This window comes from Ciconia boyciana, chromosome 11 (genome assembly GCF_034638445.1).
Source record: "Ciconia boyciana chromosome 11, ASM3463844v1, whole genome shotgun sequence".
NCBI classification, from domain to species: domain Eukaryota; kingdom Metazoa; phylum Chordata; class Aves; order Ciconiiformes; family Ciconiidae; genus Ciconia; species Ciconia boyciana.
The window spans coordinates 23,105,291-23,118,026 of NC_132944.1; the positions used below are offsets into that span (position 1 = coordinate 23,105,291).

Consider the following 12,736-nt stretch of genomic DNA (forward strand, 5'->3'; position numbering starts at 1 on the left):
CAAGTTCTTTTTGCCAACATAACATTAAAGAACTGTAATATTGGAATGCAGGGTAGCAAGTTCTGTTCTTTTTTTTTTAAATTTTGTGTTAGAATTCAGTAATCTGAAGTTACGGTCCCAAAAAGCATGTATGATCATTCAGCTAAAAAAAAAAAGGCACTATGCTCTGGGAAAACTTGGTTTAAGATGCTGTTGTCTTCCCATGCCGTCAAGCTCTTAGAACTGTCAGCGGTACGGCCACGGAAGTGAAAGGTAAGCAGGGAGGAGTAATGGTACTGACATGAAGGTGAGTGGTAGGCTATGGTAAAGGGGAAAGAGGGCTGGCCTTAAAAGATGACAGGAGATTAATCATCTCTCTGGTTGAACTTAAACTAGGGAATGAATTACCACTTGTTTGTGAAACTGTAGTTGGTTAGCTCTGAACCAAACTTAGGAGAACACCATATTCAACAGGAAATTCAGAGGCTTCTAGCTGGTTATTGCAGAGAGATGCTTATGTGATGAATGTGACGTGGTCTCCCTCTGTACGGGCTTCACTCTAGAACTGTGCATTGTATCACCCAGGCCAAAGTTCTTTTTGTTGGCATCTGTACCTTTATTTCATCTTAGGCACTTGAATGTCAGTGCAATAGTAACGTGATAAGATGGAAAATGGGTAATCCTACGTGAAGCTTATTCTTGTTTCAGTATCGCCAGCGTTCTGGCTTGAAGCTGGGTAACGCGACACCACTGCTGCCTCTTCTAGTTCACTTCTGAAGTCGGCTTTGTCATGTTATATCCCACCACCTGTGGCAGGAAATGTTAAATTAGTGATTATTCGGCTAACCTTAAGATAGAAGGTTATTAATCTTTTGCCTAGTAATTTTATACCCAATTTAAGCTGGATCCAAGATGTATTTTAACTGAGTGATAACAGCAGGTGAGAAAAATGTTGAAGCATTTGGTCAGAATTTCCTCCTGTTGTATGAGGAAGACCAAAATGCTTACTTTCTAGTCTGAAATATTTTAACATTTTTGTTTTCAGGCTGTCATCTGTGAAACTTCTGGAAACATTTTAAATTATTAAATCTGGAGAACTCAAAATACTTCCCTCCCAGTCCAGTTTGTCATTATTTCTTTCATCCTACCTCACTTCTTGCATACCTTTTCACATCTGTTTTGTACTGTTTGTGCCTCATCACTGGTCTCTGTGTCCTGACTGAATCCTCCCTACTCTGATATAACTAACTGGGAGCTTGATGCCTTTGAGATCATTTGAATGTGATTTGAAGTGGAAACAGTGAAAATCTGAAACAGATCTTATGACATAGAAGCAACAGCAGGTGGAGGGTTTGGAGTCATTAAAGGAATAAATTTGGTTGTGGCAAGTGGTATTTTTCAGGGCTTTTTAAGAGAGGGATCAACATGTTGTGGATGGGTGTGGAAGTACTGACAAACTACAAAGGAAAAAAGATGAAAATTGTAGTGTCTAAATATTCTTTTGAACTTAGCTTCTGTACAAGTTACGTATTTAAGAATTAGAAGGGTGCTTAGAATCGCTAGTATATTTGAATGTATACACGTGGATTTTGCTGATAATAATGATTTACATATCAAGAGAATTTGTAAGCTAACTGGATTTTTTTTGAAGGCATGCTGTATAAAAACAGTGCAAGTTTTTATACACATGAAATTCACATTCACATGAAAGTCTGGATTGTTGTTGGGATTTGACATCTTCATAGACAGAAAATGATGATATGTTCCTGCCTTACTCCCAGCTGCCTAAACACCAAATGTGATCCCTGGTGCAGAAAGCCATCATCAGGCTTTCGATATGAAGGTTCCTTGTAGATTGAGAGCTACAGCTTTCAGCTAAGGAGATGCTGATTGCTTTTTAAAATTAAAAAAACCCATGTAGTAGAGCTGCTTTTCATGCAGACGTAGTCTGCCCTTTGGAGTGTGGCTTGAACCTTTTCTGGCCTATGATGTTTGACTTTTTGTTAAGTATTTGGTCTGTTTTCTCCCGCTCCTTCCACATGAATCCCTTTTGGATTTTATTTTTGACTATACCTGATCTCTTCAAATGGTTTTTCTTTGGTTGGTTTTGGTTTTTAACTCAGTCTGGTAGAGATACTGTCCTTTGGGTTGTCCTTGGTAGTAGTGTACCATAAACCGGAGAGGAGCATAAACCCAGAACAGTGAATCCCTTCTTGCCTTTTCTTCACCAGTAAAAATGATAAGAAATTTTGTTGGCTAAATGGTTTTTCTTTTTCTGTATTACTGCAAATTTTGTTTTTTGTCTAGTTCAGGGGGGTTACTTTTTGATTAAACTTCTATTACATAGGACAGACTTAGCAAAAATGCAGTGTTTATACATTAATGAATTAATGTGTTCATTGAGTCATTATTCATGACCCAATTTTCTTTCCTAAAAGTAGGCAATTGATTAGGAAATCATTCATGTATAAAATAGAGACATAAAATATGTTTACATTCATGCCTTTTTAGATGTTTTCCTTTGAAAATGCAGTGTGATGATGTTCTGTTATGAGAATTGGGATTGGGAGTCTACAATTGCTCTCATTATTGAACTTTGCAAAAAATATGTTAACTTGCATGTTGCCACCTAGAAATCCTTTTAAAGAAACTTTGCAATATTACTGTTATGGAAAACTGTTTCTTTAACTCAGACTTAACAATGTTTACCCAAGTATTTTTTAGTTCATCACATAGTTCCCTCCTCTAAAATCTTAATAGGACATTCAGAGGAACTGAAGTAGAACATGTTGTGGCATGCTTGCCTTGTTTTTTTTAAAAAAAAAAAAAAAAAGGAAAAAAATGTGCATGATATATCCATGTGCATATACAAATACAAGTATATGCACATATATGTTTTTATATGTGTGTGTATGTATATGCACCTCTACCTACTTACATTTATTTAAATCATATATTAGAACTGCATTTCTTACAAAGTTGCTTTCTTCCAATTAGCAGTGTTGAGGTGTGCCCAGATGTATGTTCTAGAAAGACTAAGTTTTGAAGATATTTTAATATGAAAACAATTTGAAATACAGAATGATTAAACGGCTTTTAATTTTTCTTTATTTTAGACTTTTTGTTTTGGGGGGGTGGAGAAAGTATTTCGGTAGAATGAATGGATCCTCATTTGTTAAACGGATTTCTGTATTAAAAAAAAGGCTTAAAAAGTAAATTGGTTTGTGTTTTGTTTTGAAACAAGTCTCTCTGACTTAGAAGGTTTAAGGATATTATGTGCCTATGCAAATACATTGTCTTGAATGATTATTTATTTTGATGCCAGTCTGTGTGCAGACACATTTCTAAGCAATTCGAATGGATAGATGATTTAGCAAAAGTCAGCAATTCTTCTGAAAAGCATTTCCTTCCCCTCACAGGATGGGTTTTTTTATCAAGCTATTTTTGTGTGTGTTTGCATTTCATCTCCCAGGTGGTAACATATAAATCTCTGGTATTGATAACTAAAACCCTGTGATGGAGAGAGGATGTTAATCCAGGCTTCCTATAACAATGTCTTATTGCTCTAATTCCTTTAATTAAATCACTGCTTTAATATATAATTGGATATCTTACTTTCTCATGTCCTGTGAGAGAATTATTGAGAACAACTCTTCCCTGCTATGGTAAGGCCAGCAAGTGTTGGAACTGTGGATGTGATCACAGCCTTTAGGCAACAGTGTCCCAAATGTGGATCAAGAATCAAACTTGTTGCACACCCAGCCATGGTGGTCTGGGGACTTAGGGGTTGTGGGGGTGCTTTTTTGGTTGGTTGGTTTGGTTTTGTTTTGTTTTCAAAAGACAAAAAAAACCCCAAGTGTGATACAAAGTGTTTTTCAGTCTAGAGGTGCACATTCAGATGCACGTAATGCAGCTGTGTGGTCAGCCAGAAAACAGACACAGCTCTATTCAGAATAGCTATTTGTTATTGGTATACTTTTTTCACACAGACATGTACACCTTTTTCAAGGTCTATAAATATTGTGCAGAAAAGGAGAGTTATCAAAGCATTGCAAGCTGTCCTTTTTTCCCAACAAGGCAAACAGCTTCATAACATTTTTCAATGTAGTTTGTTTCAAGTACATACAAGTTCTAATAAAGAAATACTCTGCAGTGAGCTGGCAGGTGGCATTTGTCCATTGCTCATAGCATGATACGGAGTAATCACAGTAATTTGTATTTAATACAGTGCTGCAGTATGGCATTACTCAGGTAATTAATATACACTGGAGATAATGAGTGATCATGTCTAGTATAAGGATAGCATACTACCTTTCAATTCTATTTTTTTCATATTATTACTCTGAATTTATAATAGGGATGGGTTCTAATTGGATAGTTCAGTTTAAAATTTCAGGAATATTCACACTGATAGCTTGAATGTGCTTCCTAAGTATGAAGACAGGGCCCACTAACGGTCATGTCTTACAACTTTATCCCTGTTTTACAGTATTCATAATATGTTGGAGCTTCTTACTGGATTTTAATTAAAACAAAACCTGGTACAATCTCTAACTGGACGTGGTTCTGATAAAACAACATGCATACGCAGTATATTAGGATGTGATTATGTATTACACATGTAAGGAACATAACTTGTGTGTATAATTCAGGCATGCTCAGGTATCTGTAAGGGCCTCAACTTTTTTATCCCTTGACATGCTTGTGCTTAAATCTTCTGCAATTTTCTGTAAGATCTCTGAATGGGTAAACTCACGGATTTATTAGTGTATGGCATCTTAATATAGCACACTCGGAGTGGGCTTTCCTTCTCTCTATTGCACATGCTTCTTCAAGCCATATAGTCCTCAAAAAGCTATTAATTTGTATTAAAACTTGTGATTGGTACAGCCATAGATAATTGTAAGAAATATTAACAAGAACTAGGGATACTTCATGTGCAAGGTAATAAAATGGAATTAAGAAATCAGTCCTTTCTCCCTAGTGCTATGCTTGGGCCAGTGCAGGTGTCATGTTGAATAAAGATTCACACGTTGTGTTTTTTGGCTTAATGTAGTCTTGCGTGACAATATAAGCTGGTATGAAAAATCTACTGTAAGACGATACGATGCAGTTAGGAATTGTTTGATATGTTTATTTGTCATTCAAGCAATATGTGCAATAGATATTTGAACCTCTCAAGAGCACTGCTTACTTAAATTCTCTCAGGAAGTTCAACTTTTTCATTAATATGCCACTTAACTGATTTCAATATTTGGGCTATAAATTAATTTTATCAAAGATCCTTGGCTTTGCAGTGAAGCTTATTCCACTCTGAATGTGTGCGATACATACAATGCTTTATCACATGATTCTTCTGGATTCATCCCAAAGCTATTACACTGTGTTTCTAGGATCTTTTGTGAAAGGAACGCACACCAAATTGTTGAGATCAAAATGGAGTCAAGTTTGTGTTACTTGATGTGCTGTGTGATTTAAAACATAAAGTAGAGAGCAACATTTAAGGGGTAATTTTCTGGAACATGAGAGATGCAGAGGTCAGCTGCGTTGTGCTATGGCAACTGAGACAGGACTTGTAACTCCTTTGGGTAAAAGATGCTCACAAAGACCAGGGATTCATTTAATGAGGACCTTATGCTCCCTGCACAATATCTACTCAATCTTTGCTTCTAATCCACTTATTATGGGCAAAGAAATTTATCTGGTAGCTCAATTATTGGAGATTTTTTTTTTTTTTTTTTGCCATGGTGTTCCCTCTCCTCCCCTGTTGACAATAGCCTTTGAAGCTCTTAGAATATTAAAACATTAATCTTAACTGCAGCGGTTGGTGATGTTTTACAATTTCTGCATGAAATGACTTGTCTTGCATAGCTGCTGGGACAAATGTACAAAGAACATAAATAGTATAATACTTGCAAACTTCCGGGTAACAAGAATAGGATAATATACATGTTGTTAGGTAGATTATCTCTGTGTGTGTGTTACTTTTCAGTAAGTAGAAGAGCTAAAATGAAGTGAGGAGTGATCCTTTGATTAGCACAATAAAGTATAAGGTAGAGCAAGCTGCACCTACTTTGTGGAGGCTGTCCCAGACTCATGCAATATGTAGTTGCTTTTCTTACAATTTATCTGCCTTATCATCCCTTCTGGTGTGTACATCACAGCCAATAGTGATTTGTTGCTCATGAGTGTACTGAGATTTAGTTATATAACCAAAGAGGTTGTCTCTAAATAAGATATGAGCATGTCAATATTTACTACTACCTGCATTTTGTGCTGCACTTTGCCTGAATAGCCTTGCCTTGGACACTTGGCCACTGCTTTGTCCATGATACTTCTGTGTTTTAGACCCACATACCTGCTTCGAATGTAGTAGTTGGAAGCCCACACTGTTGTTTGACTTGCCTTCTACAGTATCAGGGTGTCCTGTCTCCTTCAAGTTCGCTCTAATCCTACAGCCTTGCTAGCATGCTTGTACTTCATATTATGTAATTTATAGTTGCAATCCGCTTTCATTAGAGTTGGCCCGTGTTGGAAGTGCCACATTCTGTGTTAATCTGTAGCCATGTGCCCACCAGTAAGAGTCTTTTAATCAATTATTTAACAAAGGAGCTACCTATTTGTTGTGTGTGTGGTCATTTGTCACACTCTGTTAACAATGAAATTGCATCTATTCCATTATAGAAAACATTTGTTATAGTTCCAAAATGCATAGTGGTTTGTTTGTTTGGTGGTTTTTTTTGACCTGTCTTTAGAGTATTTAGAACACATACCCTAATCAAGCACCTAAATTACTTTTTGTGTGTGTGTGTGTGTGATGGAGTAATACCTGTTATTGTATTACTATATTGATTGTTTTGGAATTAACTTTTATTCTAATAATTGCAGACTGAGGCTTAGGTTTACACCATTTTTATACTCCCATAACTAAAGGCGCCAGACTTAAACCAACACCAATGCAAGCTGTGAGTGCAGTTGCATCCCGTCCATCTGTACACCAGAATCACCATTAATATAGATTCCGCTGTACCAGATCCATACACCATGTCAATTTACCCTTCTCTTGTAGAAATCTGTGTTCCAAATCTAATCGCCCTTCGTTTTGATGTAACCTGTGTCCACTGGGGGGGGGGGATGGTACCTTTTAGTTTTGTAATTTCTTGTTTGCAAAGTAAAGACTCAGTGTTTACTTAAGTAGAATCAATATGTAATTTTTTGAGGAAAACTAAAGGATACATGCATTTGTATCTACAGAATTCTAATTAGGTTTGAAGAATAGTCTGCAACATGTTCACTAGCATCTTAGGAAATGTTACCCTCTGGGCAAAGTACTGACTTTACAGATCTCATCCCTGTTTTGTGTTTTGCATCATGAATTCTCATTGACTAACCCTAGAATAATAATTCAGATTAGTTTATCCTGTGGAAAAAACCCCAACCTTATAAAACACTGCTACAGGATAAACAAATATACTCAGTATTATTTCAGATATTTCTGTTTGTTGCTCACTGTGGTCTGGTCCAGAAATTTCTGTGTCCTGTTCTGTCCTTTAACTTGTTGCTAAGAATCTGTACAGTAACCGTAAGAGGGATTTGATTGTGCATATCTGAGGGTGAAGAATTAAGTTTTGTAAAACACTTCTCATTCTGTAATGTGGTTAGAGAACTCATGATCCAGTTTCTGTTTCTGAATAATAACAGTGTTAAAACAGAGCTGTCCTTGACTTTAAAATTATTATTGTCAGAAAACAGTAAGACAAGTTACTTCCTAAAAAATAGCAAAATTGTATTTAAATATGATTACACAAGTCAAAGATCTGCTGAAAACTAGTGAGTAAATATAAAAAGTTTCAACACCTACAGTTCCATTTTAAAACAGCATGGAATAAAAACTTATGGATTTTATGATAAGTATTCCTGATCTTTATTCATCAAAAAAGTTCTCAGAAACCATATGCTTGACCTAGTAGATGCAGTGGTTGTTTTACTGGCTTCATGGAATAAAACCTCCAGGCTTCAGAAAAGCTAGTGGTGTTGGTACTGGGGAGGGGGGATACAGTTTATATATAGATGATGATATTATTATTATTAAATACCTGCATGATGTGCAGCTCCTGCCTTTTAGCTGAACTTTGGTTATCTTGTAAGATAGGAGCTCCGTATGGCATCTGTATGGGGGTGTTTTGTTGTTCTTTAGATTGCTCATCTTTGACTTCTGCAGACTGGAAACTAAATCCCAGCTATTATTATCTGTGAATGCTTATCTCTACTTGACAGTGGAAGACAACACAGCTGGATAAATAAGGATCATGTATTCTGTGACTTCTCTTGTTTCCTAAATCTTCCTGGCCTGGTGGAAAATGCAGAGCTCTGTTACATGAAATTTCATACTTATTTGAAGGGCGTGAAGATTAATCTTGTGGTGAACCTGTGAAATGACATCAGGGAGGGCTCGCCATTTTCTAAACCAAAACCTGAATATAGAGCAGAATGCAATCACTGACATGGATATTGAAATCCAAATATATGTTAATATAAGTCCTCTAGTACATTTCACCTATTATCCTCACTACGTAATATTGATGGTCTGGGAATACTACTTGGTTTCTGAATGTATGTTTTGAAAAATCTAAGTGTAGGCTTTCGACACAAAATACAAGTTTCTCCTTCTGACAGTTTCATTAGTTATGAAAGTTACTATCAAGTGCTAAAGTACAATTTACAATAAGCAATAATTACTCGTGCTTTTAGTTAGAAATAAGTTTCGTAATTGAAGTGAACCTAACTCTCTGTGAGCAGAAAAAGAAACATGAAGTTACTAATGTGCTGATAAGTAGCATTTGAAATTGTGAAAATAGAGCTTATGTTCACATGCATGGTGATTATAATGATGATGAGAGAAAATAATTGGCTATATATATATATGTGTATGATTTGAAGTATACCTGTTTGAGGATCAGGCTAGTGGTAGTTGGTACTATTCATCAAAACTGAGCTTTTCATTTTGTTTTCTAGAAGAAACGAAAACAGAGTACTCAAGATGAAGATACAATCAGTATCTGCAGCCTGGATACAAGTGTGAGTAATTTTGTTTTCCTTTTTGCCTTCCCCCCGTCCCTGAACTAAAATATGGCTCTTATGGGTGCTCTGAAACAAACCCATTCATCTTTTCAGCCGTATTGTTTTCATACGTAGCATGAATAACTTGTTCTGCTTATTACTAAAAATTTAAATCTGATCTATTACTGCTTTTCATTTTTCTGCAGTAAAACTCTTAAAGAGAAAAACAAAAAGTCAGAATGACAGTTTGTTGTAAAACAGCAAATCTCTTATTAGTAAATAATTATCAGGATAAAAGGGCGTTGTGAACGCAGGTCTTAAAAGCAGACCTTTTATCCCATTGCATGGTGCTGTGAGAGACTTTATTTCAGTTATGTCAGTGGTGGTTAATGCTGGTGTTGGGAAGCTGTGTAATGTGATGATAATACAATTGTGAGACCTACGTCTGTCACTGCTGAAGTGATGCACACATCACATCCAGCTATGCTATTCTATCACACACTTCAGATGTGAAGAAGCCATTAGAAAACGTTTTATATAAATTGCGCAGTTTTTAATGTGTATACATTTCCATACAAACAGACTATTTCTGACTTGTGAATTTTTTAATTGTATCTATAAGTAAAGGTGAAATATTGACTTGTGTGAGTTGGTAAAACTGGTTTTATTATTTTTTTAAAAAAAAAAAAGGTACTACAGTGCCTGATGTCTGCTTGCTTTAAAAATAAGCTATAAGGACCAAACTCTTTCTGTTGATTTTGGTGGATGTTGAATCATAGTATTAATGAGTGTAATTACACAGTAAACTGCAAGGCGTGTTGTTTTTCATGTAAAGTTGTGACGTAAGGGTACACTTGCATTTATCATTTCAAATCCAGTGAACTAAACTGGATATAGGAAACTTTACCATTCCTTCTCTTCAGTGTTTGTGTCATCATTTTCAGTGCTTTGTTTGCAGTCAGCTGTTGAACCAGTTTTCCCTTTCTGTAGACCTCTCATGTAGTACGGAGAGAAAAAGTTCAAAAATAGAGAATAAAAGCTGCTTGTTTTAACAGGTTTTTTTATTTATTAGCAGGTGTCAAACCTAGTGCTGTGGTTTCTTTAACGATCAGATTTTATTTTTGAAGTATACCTGTTCTTTGAAGAAGCAATTACATTTAAGGGTTCGTCTGCCTGGATGGCTGCAGACAAATGCAAGCTCTTGTAGGCACTTCAGGTGGGCTGGGTAGGATCCAGCACCGTTTTGGAGATCATAAACCCACAGTAGCCTGACCTTGTCTGTTGGCTAATATTTTAATGTTAGTTAATCGCATTAGACCTTACATTGGGCCCAACTTCAAAGGAATTGTTATTCCTTTAAAGGAATTTCACAGGAATTGTTATTCTTCAGGGAAAATTCAAAATTGTTGACTAATTATTCTCGACAAACGGATAGCTATTTAGATGCCTAACTCTGATCTGGGATGGAAAATGCTGGTTTTAACTGTTTTCATCTTTCTGGAAAGAGTATGTATTTTATTCTTGTATAATTAAGACAGTTATGTAAAATTCTCTTGTGTAGAAGCTGTTACGCTGCTGTAGAAATGCTTGGATGAGTATAACTTCTGTTTTGGCTAATAGCCAAAGATTTAAATACTGCTTAAAAGGTACAGTTTCTGTTAATAGGTGAATTATTAGAGGAGGGCGATCTAATGTGATCTTACTTCTGAATTTGGCCCATAGAAATACAGACAGAAAGCATAGAGTAAAGTGAGGTTCATGGTTTACTGATAAGCAATAGAATGTCCTTCATTTCCAGCTATTAAATGCTACTTAAAATTTACAAAATGTTATTTCCTTGATACCGCTTTTCTGTGTAACCATTGTTATTGGCAAGATAAGTTAGTATAATTATGAACTGGAGAAAAGATAAAGTAATTAACTAAATGTTTCTATGCCGATCTATGAGACAATTACTATTAAAACTATTGAATTTTGATTTTTCATGAAAATATTTGTAAATCCCTACTTTAGAGGGATCTTGTCAAGGAAATGTGTGAAGTGCTGTTAAGAAAACTATTCCTGCCGTCTTCAATGAATAACTTCACTACTTAAATTTAAATGCATACTGAAGTCTGTATTCTTAGAAAATTGTAGTTCATGTTGTTAGAAAATATTCGAGAGTCTTCTAGCTGCGCTGTGGAATGTTGTAGCGTGAAGGAGCGGTTGGAATCCAGCAGTCCGTGGCTGAATACTTTTCTGTAGAAGCATTTTGTTCTGTGCGTGTGCTTAAAAAGCACAAGAAAAGGGAGACATGCTAGAAGATGCTGTTTATATTGGAGAGAGATGTGTCTTTTGTCAGCTTGGGTTTTGCTCTTGGAGAGCCATAACTGACATTCCAAACGATTAGAGATGTTACAGAGCAGAGTTGGCTGCCTTTTGTTCTCACGGTTGTGAAGGCAAATTTCAAAAAGAATCGGTTCATACCTCACAGAAACTAGCTGTGGGTGGTGGTACGCAAAATCACCTTTCCTGACTGTGTTGCTCTCCACTATTCATACACTTATGCCAAAAATAAACCGGGGGGGGGCAAGTATCTAGAATAATCAAAAGTTTGGAATGGTTTCCATATAAGAAACCATCAAATATACTGAAAGTTATGACAACTGAAATCAAATATACCGGGGGAAAAAAATGGTGGGTGATTAGTTCTATGAAATATGATCAGTATAAGGTTATTCATTCTCTTGTGATTAAGGGCACAAAATGAACTCTTTGTAGGTTCGTACCACACCAAAAGGGACACTTCGTCACCTAGCAAAAGGGACACTTCTGTCACCAGTGCAGAATTGTGGCACAGGGTGCTCTGGATAACAGAGGTTTGCAGGAGTTCAAAAAGCAGATTGGACAAATTCATGGAAGAAAAATCCATCAAGAGCTATTAGACCGAGTGAAACCGTCCGTCTGAAGAAATCCTTCAGCTTGCATGCTTCTGCAGTCGGGGAGAGTGAACTGTGTGTGTCACCAGGCGTTTACTCCGCTTTCACACACGGCCCTGGACAGCTGGTTTTTACCAGTGCTGGAGACATGGTACTGGCCTCAGAGATCCATCCTTAGCCTGAGTCAGAGCTGCTCCGAGATGGCTTTAATTAGCCCAATGCACTGCCTTTTTTCCTTCCAAGCAACGACAGTTTTGATATTGTTACGTAGTGAGGGCCCTACACTTAGTTGGAGCCTTTGGGCTATAGCATGACAAAAACCTAAATGTTCAGGTTCCTTTGTGTAGCAGCTCTCTTATTTCTTTGAAAAGATGTGCCAAATTGCTTATATCTATATGCTTAATGAACACATTTATTTTCCAGGGCTGAGAAAATCAAAATTTGAATGCATGCGTTCCCTATTATGAATTTAGATTCTAACTGGGATAATTATATATTATTAAGTCTTTACAGATAATAAATCTCTTGGGCTCTGCAATAGAATTGGTTATTTGTCATTAAACAGAGTATGTATTTAACAAGTAAGCATATTGGACTCTCCTGTGCAGCGTACTTCCTGGCTTACAGCATGAGGTGGCTGACTCCGGTTCCGTTCTTCCAGCTCACTCAGCTGCTGCTGTAAGGCAACGCTGGCAGTCGCGTGCTGCAGCCGCTGCTGCACAGGCATCGCCTCGTCTTCGTCCCTGCCAGTGGAAAGATCTGGCCGTCTTTTACTCTGC

General features: G+C 36.7%; 1 protein-coding gene across 3 annotated transcripts in view; it reads left to right on the forward strand.

Moving 5' to 3' along the window:
* ARHGEF3 (Rho guanine nucleotide exchange factor 3) overlaps nucleotides 1–12,736 on the forward strand; it is a 140,950-nt gene that overhangs the window by 65,894 nt on the left and 62,320 nt on the right. For all 3 annotated transcript variants that reach the window (XM_072876245.1, XM_072876246.1, XM_072876247.1), the window contains one exon: nucleotides 8,995–9,057. In XM_072876245.1, the coding sequence (XP_072732346.1) occupies nucleotides 8,995–9,057 (63 nt within the window). The remainder of the gene's footprint in view (nucleotides 1–8,994; nucleotides 9,058–12,736) is intronic.